This window comes from Syngnathus typhle, linkage group LG22 (assembly GCF_033458585.1).
Source record: "Syngnathus typhle isolate RoL2023-S1 ecotype Sweden linkage group LG22, RoL_Styp_1.0, whole genome shotgun sequence".
Classification (NCBI taxonomy): Eukaryota; Metazoa; Chordata; class Actinopteri; order Syngnathiformes; family Syngnathidae; genus Syngnathus; species Syngnathus typhle.
The window spans coordinates 5,520,050-5,535,544 of record NC_083759.1 but is presented as its reverse complement, the minus strand read 5'-3'; the positions used below and the strand labels follow the sequence as shown (position 1 = coordinate 5,535,544).

The window sequence follows — 15,495 nt, the reverse complement described above, 5'->3', positions numbered from 1 at the left end:
GCTTTCCGGACACATCTAATGAATTATTATTATTATTACAGATTTTGCACTGGTCCACATCTGCATTCGACCTCCTGGCCAAGGATGAAAACAACACAACAAATTCAACTCAAAAGGTTTGAGGAAACAAATTGCTATGATTTATCTAAGTTGAGTAACTTTAGCAATTAAAGTATTAAAAATATTTGATTTGACTTACAAAAAAAATTATCGTTTCAGTAACGAACGAATAACGTATTGAATAAATATTACACTTTTATTGTGAAGGAAAATATATGGCTGCATTTTTATCAATATTGACTCTGGCGATGCTAAATTAATGAAATGATTCGGGTCGGCTTAGGCAAGACTGTTTTTGCCTCTTTGTTGACTTGAAAACAGAGGTTCAGATAAGATGCTAAAACCTTTGAGACTTTGAAGTGTGCGTGCGTGTGTGGTGGGGGAACACAGTCAACAGCCAAAAACACTTAAACTATATAAGGGATAATGTCGTTGTTTCTGCTTCATGCTGACTGCATTGCCTGGAAACTCCAAAGAAGTTCACAAGGTATTTAAGACCGAGAATCGTGATAACTAGGAAACTAAATTGCCTCAGTTCTAAACAATCACTTTTCAACAGTCTCAGTCATTGACGCCATACAACTCAACTCTTAACCTCGTTCAAAGCCATGTTGTTTTCTCTGATTCACCAAATAAGATTAAAAAAAAAAAGCTACACCATATGGACAAAAGTATTTGGACACACAAGGTAATAACATGAGCAAATGTGGAATTGTTTCTTTATTATAAAAATATTGCAACCAAAAGAAATTTGACATCTATCACATGCGGCACCTGACAAAAACGGAATGTCTCAAAAACATTTTCATTGCCAGACCCTAGAGATAAAACGATTCTCCATTTAATTGTGACAACACGTTCCTTTTTTTGTTCTTTCTCAACAGAACATTTACAAAGATAACCAACATTCTCACTTACTAGTTAGGATTGGATAGCAAACAGCCAATCAAAACATGCCCTGTCTGACTCCTGATTGGTTAATAGATTTTAATTTATTAATTTCTGGTTATTATGGCAAAATATATACACACACCATGCGGTGAAGTGAAAAATAGTGGGGCAATTAAGGTGGAACTTCTTTGTGTAACTATTATGTTTCTCTTTGTGGACACTCTTGGCAACCACAGACTACGCATAAACCTCATTCTCTCCATGCGTCACTTATTTCAGCCAAAGAATTAGTTGCTTCACTACCAAATGTTAAGGTAGCCACAACATGCGTGTTAAACTTGCTCCGTTAACATTCAGTCTTTCTGTGCCATGTTTCTTGGAACACATCTTCTGTTATTGAAGAGGTAACCACTCACGCAGCTCAAGGAATTTTCCTCCTTAAGTGTCTCTTTCTGCTTTTCACCCCAAGTATTTAGTTGCCAGTTTACCACTTGCTCATTTCCTCTGGAGACTCAGCTCGGAATTACAAACACAGCTCGCGGTGTCATTGTGTGTTTTCTTTGAAAATAGAGTGACTTTGCAATTGGCAAAGCTTAGTTTTGAAATACATTATAAATTATAATAAATAATATTATAAAATACAATAAATACAGATTCAAGGAAATTCAAAGCAGTAAAGATTTTTTTTATATATAGCATGTGAAACGTTATGAAGTCTTAATAATAAAGTTGATCATAATACACATTAACACTGATATTGGCACACACACAAACAAAACAAATGAGCACACATATTCTAAGTTCAATTGCCTTTCCTTGCTAAGTCTGGTGTGTTTGGAGATGGTTACTGAGGAGACAGTATGCAGGAGGCCTCCCGTGCCTCCTACTGAAAGCCTTTCTTTCGCTGATAGATGTCCGAGCCTCTTGCTGAGTCCAGATTTGTAATCCATGGAGCATGCAGTTCACGCTTTTTTTTTTTTTTTGCAATAACGCTCACAAATTCAAAAGTCACATAAACTTGTCAGTTCAACCTTGATTAAGTTTATTTTCAGAATAAATAGCATGGTTGCGGTTCTCATGTTTGAGATTAAGATTTACTAACGTTTGCACCTGGATATTTGACTCATTCTGCTCTGTGCAGCTAAATGGAGCAGCTTTTTGTCGTGCAATAAATACTGTGTGAGGAGGTGTACTATGTATGTATATTATGCTGACATTAAAGCAGAGATGATAACTGAATAAAAAACTCAAAATGTTATAAAAACAGAATAAAAAAAAAACTCAAAATGATATCAAAACAACCAAAATTGAAAACTATTATCTTATAACTACACATTTTTTCAAAAGAATTTGGCGAATCAGTTTACAAACAACACAAAATTTATCAGTCCTGTCTATTGCGTCAAAAAAAAAAAAAAAAAAAGCAAAATGATTTGTTCGCAAATGCAGTGACCCCCTCAAGTGTGGTGCACATTTAAATATTCTGCTGACATTTGCCCTAAAAATGAAACATTCAAATACTGTTGGCGTGTTCTTTCCAAGCTGCAAACAAAGCTACATTTGTATGGTTATCAAATAAACATAGCGCATTTACTATCATGTTTCAGTATTTGTCAAACATGATGAAATGTAGAAATGTGAGTGGCTGAAAATGATAAAACCATTGAGCTGAATAGTCTCCTTTCAGGCAGAGGTGGTAAAGCACACTGATTTATAAAAGGGACCTTTGGAAGATACAGAAAATTCACATATAGGCACGTACTGAAAATTTAACACAGAAATACAGTCTTGCAGTTAGTCACGACTTTTCTAGGCAGTCCAACACTGTTTTTTTTTTTTAAATAAAAAAGACAGATTCAAATATATTTCAGGTAACGTCCCCTCAATCTTGTGCCTTCAACGAGTTGCATCAGAGACTCAATCAAGCGGGCATTCATAAAAAGTTGCACTTTTACACTGGAAAAAATCATCCCGTAATCAGATAATTAATTGCGCAACATGGTCAGTGATGACAAGAATCCAATGTGACAACAAAGAAATGAGACCATGGCAGCCGCTGCTGGTCATGACTAAATGCCAACTGGCTTATGTCACAGGGTGGCGTAACATCTCATCTAATTTATTACAATACTTCTCTCATTCGGATTCTTTGTCATGATTTTATGTATTCCGCAACTGTCACGCAACTGAAGGTGCAACAAAGATAGTGGGGAAGCGAATTGTCGCAAACATCCTCCATAGCAATGGTCCCTAAACCTTTTTTGTATTAGGGACTAGTTTCATGCATGAACATTGTATGCACCTGTATTGTATGCAAATGACAAAACCTTTCAATTACGCTTAATATCAAGTAATCAATATTTCCTTGCAACTAGATTTTCCCATCCTCTTTTTGTCTTGGTAGCTGTCCACAGAAATTCCCACTGCACATTAATCCAGACTGCTAAGAAATTTGAAACTGTAGGTGTCAAACGCAAGGCCCGGGGGGCAGATACTGCCCGCCACATCATTTTTCTGTTGTTGTTTTGTTTCATTCATGAACTTCACTAATGCATCACATTTTAATGTGATATTTTAACCCCGGAAAGACTATTTTGGGCTGACACCGAGACTTCCTGGAATATATCTATTGCTTGGCGACCTCATTGGGATGACTGTGCAGAAATCAACATTAGTACTCAGTCTTTGATTTATTGGAGAGCTTGGACAGCTTCCAATTTTTTTTCTGGGAATATCTGTGAGAATGATGGAATTAGTTGGTTCCTTATTTGCTTTGTCACACTGACTATACAATTTCTTTAAAACGTTTTAAATAAAACAAAATACTTTTTTACCATATACATTTTTGCATGGTTAAAGTGGTGAAGTTTCTTTCCTGAATGAAAGATCAAAATTAACATGTCTAATTCTGGTGTCTGTGTGTCAAATTCACTGTAAATCAATCTGAAGATATTATTAATGGAAGTTTACAATTCCCATTTGCTCCCCTACGTTTTTAACTCGGACACATGTGGTCTTCATGCTGTGGCTACAGTCTGTACAACATGTGGTTTGGTTTAGTGCGATGGAAAGATTAAATGGGGAACTTGGAAAAGTGAAAAAGAGCTGTGTCCTTTCTTGTTATGAAATTTAACTACATCTCTCGAAAGCTTTTATCAAAGCTCGAGTAAAGCTCAGCGCTGAATACCTGGAACCTTATTGCACTCCTTTTTTGTGGATCATGATTTGGTTTATGTGGTGTTCGGCAACCATGCCAGCATTAGTTGGATGGTTTTCTCTGTTTTAAGGACATGATGCAATTCTCTATTAATGTCAGTAGTTAACAAAGAAAGAGGAAAAAAAACAAATTGTTGAGAGATGTGGTTACTACATATGTCAGGATAAATTGTGTATTGTTAATATTTAGTGCATGTTCTTCTACATTGTGGCACAACATTACGTTGGTAATGGAGGAAGAGTGTCAACACAAAGGAATAAAGTATTTTCAAAGTGGGCATGTGAAATATATCATAAATAGAACAAAGCGTTAACTGCTGTTGACAGTGAGTTAGTAGTTCTATTTAATGAAATGGAACAAGAGCAGACTAGCATAAAGTACGTGCCAGTGAACGGAAAGAAATTAAGTCAATGACGTCAAATGAAAGACCAGTCTGCAGTTTCACTTCAATTTAAAAACGCATACCTGACCCTGACTTCAGGTTTTGTTCATGCATTACCAAAAGTATGTTTTTACATAACAGGAGACATAAAATGAATTTAAAATGCTGATGACATACAGAGTATAATGAAAAATGGTGTTCTCATTCTGCTTTCTTGAATTGCACAAATCCATTTTCTGTAACAAACAGCAAGCTGTGAATGTGGATCCCAAAAAAAGCAGACCCCAGATGAAAGTAAACAAACTTTAAAATATAGTATCATGTAGGATGAAACATATTTATGTGCCAAATATTTTATTCTGTTTGAAAGAATGGCTTGCTCGGTGTTCCGGGGGACCGAGGATGATTTCTATTCCACGTTCCCGTCATACCTGACGATTTGGTAACAGAAAGTAGAGTACACTTTAGACCAGGTGAAACCAGGTCTAAGTTGTGGCGCGAGTAATATAACCCGATTCCCATTACGCATGGTTGTAATTCATCATATTTCATTCACTGATATGACATCAGTGTGCATCAAACCCTTTAAATCATTGTAGAAATCAATTCATATAATGCATTATTATTATTATTTTTATACATACCCAGTACAAAATGTATACAACAAATTATTGGCTGTGATTTAAGATTAATATGACGAGCATCCTGTGTCAGCTAGAACAAGTTTTAGACAGCACAATAATCAATAAACCAGTCAGATTATTAAGAATGAAGAAACATTTATTGGTTAAAATAGTTTTCACAGATACAATGAATGTTTGCTTTGCTATCATGCACTTACATAGATTAGCACTGTCGGAACTACTATAACAAATGACTATTTTTCCCGCTTTGTCAGTGAAATATTAACATTTGGCCCATAACAATTAAACCAGCAGTTGGATGCTTCATATCACGCACCTTAGTGTTTTTATTTTGTTACAAAATAAATTAGCAACATTTATACAGTATCAGAAAACTCTTCTCACGTTGTGGGTGCATCATATTAACATAGTTATCACCTACTAGATCACAGTGCAAATGCCATTGTAGCTGAAAGATCCATGTAAGTACCAACACAACGACTCATTTTGAAAGAGCAAATTGAGATTGATTCTAATGTTTTGTAGTTGAGGAGCTACATTGGCATATATTTTAATATAACTGACTAAATATTAGTCCAGATCTAGAAGAAGTCTTCTAAAAACTCACATTTTCATTGTGACAGTTAGCACGATTTACAGTACTAAGTAACTATTTCTCAAGCAGCAACGCTGACATCGAATTGGAAACAAATACGCTAAAGAGATCATTCACTCAAATGAATAAGAAAAAAAAATCTTTCGGTCGTCTCCCAACTTCCCACAAATATGAAAAAGGCAGCAATGATTTCACCAACCAATACATTGCTGTGTTACGACAGCCTGATGCATCAATTTTGCCACTAACACGCTCCTTTACAAAAAAAAAACATACAAATAAACCCACAGAATGAAACATCACATAAATTCAAAGTTTATCAGGAAAAAAACATCCAGACTGACTACATCAGTCAGTCTGGATGTTTTGTGACTGTGACTGTAGAAACGGCCAATAAATATACATGTTGTAGGGAGTTTAAAAAAAAAGAAAACTATATAAGATGTACTGAATAGTAGTCAATTCGTAATTGGAGTAGTGGATTTCCATCATAACTCAAGCAATAAATACTCAGCAAACTCCCAAAAGCCTTGTTTTGCCTTTTTTTGCAAAGTGGTTAACATTAAAAAAATTGTCATTGGAAAGACACAGCTCAATGGGCTTCTTTTTTTTTTTTAAATGTTCACATTTCATTTTTTATCTCATAATTGGAAAACATTTTGAGGCTTAGTCAATTTCCAGTAATAAAATAGTCATCTTAGAATTCTTAGAAATGCGAGTCCACCAAGCAAAACCGTTGGTACATTTGTAACTACCTAAATTAGAACTACCGTATTTTCCGCACTATAATGCGCACCGGATTATAAGGCGCACCTTCAATGAATGGTCCATTTTAAACTTTGTCCATGTATTAATCCATCTATTTGGACACGCCTGCTGTAGTGGCTCAATATTGGTCCATATATAAGACGCACCTGATTATAAGGCGCACTGTCGGCTTTTGAGAAAATTTGAGGTTTTTAGGTGCGCCTTATAGTGCGGAAAATACGGTACATGAAATGCTTGGTAGTAAATAACCACCTTGTATCCAACTTGGTATCCTGAAATTGTTTATTAGGCTGTTTAATGTGTACTTATACTTATGTACTTAATAACTAACATGACATCAAAACTGAAATGATATATCACCCATCTTTGGCAGACTTCTATGTTAGTGTGCCAAAACGGTTGGTACTTGACCCGTTTAGGGACAATTCTAAAGACCTTCATTAACAAAATGGCCGCCTCTACTAGAGCATACCGCAGTGAATCAAACTGAACTGTCCTGCTTGGTAGGAACATGGCTGACACTATATAAAATGATCACATAGTGTTTATTGAACATAAAATCAAACAAATCTCCGTGTTCAACTGTTCTTGAGTGACTGCATCTCAGGATCACCTCTGCCTTTCCCCTACTTCTAAGGGTGTGCTTTGTTAAGGCTTGGTTAGGTGATAGGCCCTATAGGTAAATGGAAAGTCCTCAAAAACTATTTGCAACTTGTACCTTTTGTCAGTGTTACATACAGGTTTAGGTTTGAATGTCTCTTGACAAACTTGGGCTACGTTCACACTGGAGCTCAATTCCGATTTTTCTTTTTTTTTGCCCATGTGTATCTGGTTGTTGAAACTTGAATCATAAAGTGGACATTTCTGGCGATGGACATTGGGCAGTGTCAACGTAGCCCAAGAGTCTCTACGACAAAAACAGTAACTGAGGTTAGGCCCAGCTTCTGTTTAAACCTAAGTGATCGTTTCCTGATTCTCAGGCTGCCAGCCAGGTTTAAACGTCCAGGTCATCTGGCCTGGCCCGGCTACTCATCCGACTGCTGGCCCGGCTGCAGGGCCGAGCGTCCATCAAGGGCAGAGGCTGCATTTCGTGTCCGGCTGATAAGGGCAATTTCTTATGCTCGTGGGTATCGTCGGGGAAGTCAAAGGCTTGTGCATGGGAGTTTGAAATAGTGCTCCCTCCTCCTCCAATCTGGCCAAGGCGGTTCTGCTCCGTGGAATAATTGGCCCAGTTCTGTTCATGGGCCTGCTTGTTAAAATTACGACAAGACCCTGTACCCCTCTCTCCTGTGGCCAATTTGTAACCTGGAGGGGACATGGGTGAGAGTGGGGCAGTAGGGGCAGAGCAGCCGTTATAGTAAGCATACTTGGTCGTGGAGAGATCCTTGGGGGTCGGGCTCAAAGTGCCCCCACTAGCATAGATTGTGGGTGGCTGTTGGTCCTTCACACGATCTTTGATCCTCTTGAAAAGCACATAGAAGAGCTCAATGATGTTGAGAACCAAGGACACCAGAGAAACCACTAGCATGAAGATAATGAAGACTGTCTTTTCCGTGGGACGTGACAGGAAACAGTCCACCCTATGCGGGCATGGATCTCTCTCGCAAGTGTAGATCGCCGAGAGGGTGAAGCCGTATATGTACCACTGGATCACAAGAAAGCCCACCTCAAAGAGGGACTTGAAAAAAATGCTGACGATGTAGGTTCTCAGCAGCGCCCCCTTCATCTTTACTTTGCCATGCTCATCAATGCCGTGCTTGTGCTTTTTCATTTCGATTTTCTTCAGCGGGAGGTCAACATCTCCTCCGTCATTCTGTACAACTTTCAGCTCTTCCTCTTTCCTGTTCAATTTCTGTTCCTTCCTGTTCAGGTAAAAGACATGAGCCAGATAAAGTAGGGTCGGGGTTGACACGAAGATAATCTGGAGGACCCAGAATCTGACGTGGGAGATGGGGAAGGATTTGTCATAGCAGACGTTCTCGCAACCAGGTTGTTGGGTGTTACATTTGAAAGCAGACTGCTCATCTCCCCAGGCGGATTCTACTGCCGTGCCCAGGACCAGGATTCTGAAGATGAAGAGGACAGAGAGCCACACCTTCCCCCCGGCAGTGGAGTAGGCCTGGACTTTATCCAACAAACGACCAAGAGCGCTCCAATCGCCCATCCTCAAGTAGCCTACGTTGGAAAAAAAAAAGACATTACATCAATATGTAAGAATTAGCAAATTCAATTATCTGACTGATCAAAGCTCCCATTGTAATGAATGCTTAGTTTAACTTGATTGTCAATATATAGTGTAGGCTATACAACAAACTGATGAATAACTAGTTTTGAAATCAAAGATGAGTAAAACTATTCCGATATTAATAAAAGCTAGCAATCTCTGTTTTTTTTTAAGTAAACACAATTGGCCATTTTTGTATTGACACATGAATTTGATGCATAATTTGTCTTTGAGGGCCATGTAAAATGATGTGGCGGGCCGTATCTGGGCCCCCGGGCCTTGTGTTTGACACCTATTGCATCAAATGATCATTTCTGCATATTTTCCTGATCCTTGGCTTTGTTTTTGTTTTGCTGTTTTTGAACCCTCTTCAAAAAGAGCTGTTGAGAGAATAATGTGCAAAGAGGAAATAAAAAATATGGGCATAAATCAGAGACTATTTTTACCCCCAAAAGATGAGTAAGAACTGTTGGATGGGAATGGAATTTAAAAAAAAGACAACTCCCATTTTTACTAGATCATTATTTTAACTACTTTGAAGACTTTATTTTCTTTGGTAGTGGCAACATGAAGTGTTAGTGGCTTCTGTATATTGTTGGAGGTTTATTGGTCCTTGTGAAACAAGCACACAAGTTAATTCAGTTGCTAGGAGCAGACACAGGAAACACGTTTCAGACACAATCTTGTAAGTTGGAGAAAGTATGTCACAATCTTAACACCCAATGTGACGCATTAAATGAGTCATTATATAAATGCAGAAAGCTTAGCAAAACCTTGAATCAGAGATATCCATGAATCATGACATTAAGATAATATTTGTGGGTGAAAAAAAAGGATAGAAGGTGTTCACTTTGGATTATTCCAGATCAAACTGGTTGGAGCTCTTGATTAAAAACATTTCAGTCACATGAGGGGATTTTAGCTTAAGTATTTCCCTGCTGCTCTCATTTTCAACACTCCCATTGTGCCCATGTCAAGTTAACATGCTTGTAAACAAACTGCTTTTGCTATTTTTAAAAAAACATTTATTTATATCGCTTCTGTTTTCTTTCTGTATTTGTACGTTTATTGTATGTGCTTTACCTCTTTCAAATGTAGTGTGAAGAAGCACAAATAAGTTGTTGCAGACATGAAGCTTCAATGACCGTCCCAAAAAAAAAAAAAAAAAAAGTGTGTGTGTGTGTGTGTAGCAGACCGGAAAGCCCTGCTGGGAGTTTCTTTCCAAAGTGCTCACACTGTCCTGTTGACAGCTTAGCAGTGCTAAGCATTGTGACGCAACTGGCAAGTGCCATCTATACAATTTATTTTTATAACCTAAACAGGCTCACATGGAATTTGGATCTCATCTGAGAAGAACATCATGGACTGATCACAGGCATCATCATCATTTTCAATCAATACCTAATGACGTTTAAGATTGGGATGCATCTCCTTGAGTTTCCTCATTGCTGTGATGCTTACAGTGATTAGCATTAAGAGCAACCTAATTGGACATATTTTCATTCATTTTTAAACTGACACCTGTGAAATGCACTTTTTTTTTTCCACCACTCAAACCCACACTCAAACCCACACTCAACAGTGCTTTGAGGGAAGACTAATGAAAACAGAAATATTAATCATTTGTACCGTGCATTAAGAAAACTCAATGTTGAATTCAAAATTGAATGTTTTCCAGTTGTCCTAAAATCTGCCCTTCTTAGAAGGATGTTAACCTTAAGACATTTTTCATGCTATAAATTACCACCACATGTTTCCTATAATTTATTACCGGGCAAAACAATGCACCTTATCCGACAAACTGGATGGTCATAAGTTATTTTAGGGTTAGTCAGAGACTCAAATAGGAATAAGTCAATCATGCCAAGTGATACTAAAGACAATAAATAATTTTGTAGTTATTGGACAGAAATTCCCGCCACTTTCTAGATGAGTGGTTTTGGTGATAAATGATTCAGACAGCACAGACAAATCCAACACAATGGCCCGTGCAGAAGACACAGGATATGAATGGAAAAACAAGTCCCAGTTTGAGGTTTCCTGCTATTCCTGCAGCAGCTGAACAATCTTTTTGAGGTTGTTTAACGGCTGTAAACTAACTGGGCTGACTGGGAAATACGCTTTTAATTAAATCACATCATTCACTTCAAGGTTCTGCAAACAGGATCATGGGTCCAAAATGCCCCCCACAAAAAAAAAAAAAAAGTGTTTTTTTTCTTACAAGAAAACATTGTGGGGCATATTTAAATTACTATTATAAACAGTTAATCAAATTGAAATGCTGCAAAAGCACAGTTCTGTGTTTGTGTCCAAACACAATATTTAGAGGCTAACTTATAATAAAAGTTGTAAATATAACATTTGGAGCTTTAAACTCACCTGGAAAGTTACAGAAAGGAAAATAGAGAGCCCGTTGGGACCCTTTCCGTTACATTAATTGGAACTCACTCCCCAAAGGTCAACATCCAAGTTTGGGAACAGACTGGAAACTGAGCCTAACTTATCAAACTTCCCTTATAAGTGTCCCGTCAGAAGAGGGAGTCACCTGACCTTGACGTCAAAACCGAAGCCCCTTTCGTTCTCCATGAGGACAAAAAAAAAAGTTAGGCAGGCCAACATGAAAGAGTTCAAAGCAGCCAAGAAAGTGGAAAGAACTAATACGTGTTTAGTTTATTAAACTAATTTTAGGAAAATGTGTTTTTGTCACTTTAATGTATCTTTAACATCAAGCATATTGCCACGAGAGTTGTTGGCAGTAGTTTGTTTTTACGCACATCGTACGTCTTTACAATATGTTCGGATCCAAATACGCATGCATAAAATTTATAATGATTTAAAAAAAAAGATCCGGAGCCGGCATCGACACCTGTTCATTTGAATGTTGCCGAAATGTATTTTTTCTGGATTTTACCATAAATGCTTCTGTTAGAAAACATATCCAATCTCGTTTCAGCAAACGAATATAAAACGTATTATTTCACTCCAAGCCTGTCGATTGTTTGCTCTTTTTTGTTTGCATCTCTTAATGTATCAAAAAAGTTTCTCTCGTTTCTATCAACTTTTCTTGTTGCGATTTGCTGGTAAATATCGCCGTCTAGTGGCTATATTAATAAACTACAGACGATCACTTTAGTACCACAAAGACTTGCTACGTACTTGGATTGATTTTGCCAGAGTATTTCAAAGTATATCGTGTTGATGATCAGACAAGCGCAAACACACAAAATCATCACGTTAATGAATTTCAATCATTATTCAAATAAAAACACGAGTAAAGGATTTTTTTCCTTTTGTCAAAAGTGTGTCTCTAATAAAACAAAACAAATTGTCGGTCGGTATCAAAATGCAATAATTAATACCCAAAAATAATAATATAAAGCACCGTTCTGTGTTTCTGTGTCCACACGAAATTTAGAGGCAAATATAATAATAAAAATACAACATTAGAAGTTTCAAACTCACCAGAGAGTAAATTAGAGACACGGGATTAATTGGAACTCGCTCCTCAGAAAGGTTGACATCCAAGTTTGGAAACAGACGGAAAAGTGAGCTTAATTTATAAACTTCCTTTACAAGTGTCCCGTCAAAGAGAGAGTCACCTGACCATGACGTCAAACCCGAAGCCTCTCTCGCGCTCCATTAAGATAATAGCAAATGGGTGGGGGCGTTTAAAATGTATATTTTACCTCAAACAGTACTGAGGCATACGCAGCGATAAAAATAAAAACTTTCCATAACCTGTTTGATACTTTGATTCTTTAGCGCTATTGAGAGTTTGCTTAGCGGACCACGTGCATGTCTTGGAATATGACGACACATGTTGATTTAAATGTCAACGAAATACGCTGATAGAAATTTTCGAAAATTATTCACTGAACAAGACATAGGGGGATGCATTTATTTCTAATTGTAATTTAATTTATTGCTGCAGACACGCAGTTGTATTTTTATTATTATTATTTCGATTGATTTTTATCTGATACACTTCCACTAAATTTGTAGAAAAGAAAACACAATTTCAATCTAGGCCATAAAATCAAATGAAATGAAAGCAAAGAATAAGCAGAACAGAAAATGAATGTGGAGGAATGAATGTAAAATTATAAAATTTCAGTTTGATGAAAAAGACTACAAACCATTATGAGTAACTTTTGTCTCTAAATGGGTAACATTGCTGAGATCCTTTAAAATGTATCCCGGGTAGCCAGGAAGTTGTTACAACTTTGAGCCTCCATGACTGTAAAGTGCATTTTAATCAAATTAATAAAGTTAACCTAACTTGCAGATCAAAGGCCTCCTGTAAGTCAACTACATGATGCATGTCGCCGATGGCTGTCATGTCTGTAACATTGCTGAAATGTTTCATCAGATATTAAAGATCAGGCAAAGATGAAAGAGGAGCATTGGCTCATTCCTTTGCCAGTAAATTTTCCAATTGTTTCAAAATCCAAACAAATGGGTCAGCTCCCATTGATTGAAAATTGAAATTTTACCCGTTATCAGACATGGCCATGACACTGAGGTTGAGGTTATTATTAATTATTATTATTATTATTATTATCATCATTATTATTATTATTAATATTGTATACATTTTATATTTTTTGTATTATTTATTATATATATTCTATTTCTCCTAAATGCACGGATTACCGAGAGGTGCTTTTTTGTTACAAAGATTTAAAGTAGAAGCATCGACATCAAACATTGCTCAATAGTTCAAAGTGAAATATTCAGGGACAATATAATTGACAAGCACTTTACTTCAACCTCAAATTACAGAGCCAAGTAAAAATGGAACAGTGAATAACAAATAAAGTTTTAGGACTTTCTACAAGAGTAGCTTGCATTTGTTTACATCAGTTCACATGAAAGATTTGGCCTTTAAAATAAACCTTGTGACATTCAATGTAATTTATTTATTTCAAATGTTAAAAAAAAAAAAAGTTGACATGAACCTTTGAAGTCAGCAGTAGAAAAAAAAATCGTACACTTGAGTTTCCCTTGTTTTCACTCTGAGTGGATGTGACTTTCATCGTTGCTTAAGCACGTGGTGACCTGAGGATGGAGAGGCAACAGAGGGTAGCCTAAGCCTCCATATTGGTTTCTCATGCTTCCCCATGGTGGCTTGGTTGGTGCACACGTCGTCGCCGTGAGCACCTGAGCTTGAGCTGCGAGCTGTTTCTTTGCGCTATACCTTCTGTTACACAGAAGGTACACCATCTCAACAATATTGAGAAGTACTGAAATACCAGAAACCACAAGCATAAAATAGATAAAGATGGTCTTCTCTGTAGGGCGAGAAATATAACACCTAGATCCGCTCTCATGAGCACAAGGTGGTGAATTCTTACAATGGAAATCCGAGACAACTTTTAGAGGGCCAAAGACATAGAACTGTCCGATGGTGAACCCAACTTCCAGCATTATTTTAAATACGAGCTGGGTCATGTATGTGGAAAATAAGAGTCCTTTAATTTTCACCTTCCCTCTTTCATCAGTGTATTTAGGTGTCTTTGGTTTGTTTCCATTGATTTTGCTCTGCTCCAGCTCTATCATTTTCTTCTCCTTGTGGATGATGAAGACAGCATGGCCAAGGTAGACCAGTGTGGGGGTTGACACAAAAGTGATTTGCAGTACCCAGTAATGCACGTAAGACATTGGGAACATCCAGTTATAGCAGGAGTGTTTACATCCTGGTTCGAGAGAGTCACAGTAGAACTCAGACAATTCGTCACCCCAAACATTTTCTGCAGCAGCGCTCAACACGAAGATCCTGAACACAAAGAGGACACTCATCCAGATCTTTCCGACAACAGTGGAATGAGCTTGGACCTTGTGGAGAAGTTTGGACAGGTACGCCCAGTCACCCATGGCAAATAACTAACATCTGAAATAGAAAAACACATACTGGTGTCAACGTCAAACAAAGAATATTTGAGGTAATAGTAAATCAATTCCAAACTTTCTCCCAAGAATGTGATGAGTAAGGCACCGTTGTATTTAAATAAATAAATTAATTAATTAATTAATTAATTTAAAAAAAAAACATAACTAAATAAATATGAGCAATAAATGAAAGTAATAAATAAATGAAAGTAATAATAAATAACTAAATAAATAGGAGCAATAAATAAATGCTTATTTTTTCTAGCATAAGAAAAACATTATCATCAACTGTATGTTTGTTTCCCATATTTTGGATAACAAACAAACAAACCAAAAGTATGATGAGATTGATAATTATACAGGCCTATGTTATGTGAAGTTTTATCTCCCGTATGTTTCAACCATGTCAACATGTTTTTCTTAGAGGTATAAGTGTCTTAATCTGCATATGTACTAAAGTACTAGATATGATCCGTATTTGTAGCATAGATTTTGTTGAATACAAGCGCGGAAATCTCAAAGCACAATTTTAAAGCACAATCTCGCCCGATTTGAGGAAGCATGATACTCTACTGTACTTGATTTAAACCAAACAAATATTTAAACATACAAAATATACTTGCCTGACACACTCCCACTTGTTGAAAAATAAATGTGTAGAAAAGAAAACACAATATCAATTGGTTTAATATCGAGGACAAGACTTAAATACAACCAAGTGAAGTGGGTTTGGTTTGATTGACTCGCATCAGCATAACGCCCACAGCTTCTTTTTTTCAGCGTGTCTAACTCGTGATTGTTTTGAAGAATTTCATCAGTCCAGTT

At 36.9% G+C, this 15,495-nt stretch overlaps 3 protein-coding genes across 9 annotated transcripts in view; 1 reads left to right on the top strand and 2 right to left on the bottom strand.

The window, feature by feature from the left end:
• mcm9 (minichromosome maintenance 9 homologous recombination repair factor) overlaps window positions 1–14,685 on the top strand; it is a 52,631-nt gene extending 37,946 nt beyond the window's left edge. For all 7 annotated transcript variants that reach the window (XM_061270087.1, XM_061270086.1, XM_061270084.1 and 4 more), the window contains one exon: window positions 42–14,685. The gene's annotated coding sequence lies outside the window, so the exon portion shown is untranslated. The remainder of the gene's footprint in view (window positions 1–41) is intronic.
• gja1b (gap junction protein alpha 1b) lies at window positions 6,345–8,721 on the bottom strand. Its single transcript, XM_061270105.1, has one exon. The coding sequence runs from the start codon at window positions 8,719–8,721 to the stop codon at window positions 7,552–7,554; it is 1,170 nt and encodes a 389-aa protein (XP_061126089.1). The 3' UTR covers window positions 6,345–7,551.
• LOC133146388 (gap junction Cx32.2 protein-like) lies at window positions 13,527–15,449 on the bottom strand. Its single transcript, XM_061270108.1, has 2 exons — window positions 15,294–15,449; window positions 13,527–14,671 (listed from the first exon to the last, which is right to left on the bottom strand). Exon 2 carries the CDS (start codon window positions 14,653–14,655, stop codon window positions 13,792–13,794), a length of 864 nt encoding a protein of 287 aa, XP_061126092.1. The 5' UTR covers window positions 14,656–14,671; window positions 15,294–15,449; the 3' UTR covers window positions 13,527–13,791.
• Window positions 15,450–15,495: the final 46 nt, after the last annotated feature.

Coding starts and splice junctions, on each gene's coding strand:
- gja1b (XM_061270105.1), bottom strand. CDS start 8,721: ATGGGCGATTGGAGCGCTCTTGGTCGTTTGTTGGATAAAGTCCAGGCC.
- LOC133146388 (XM_061270108.1), bottom strand. CDS start 14,655: ATGGGTGACTGGGCGTACCTGTCCAAACTTCTCCACAAGGTCCAAGCT.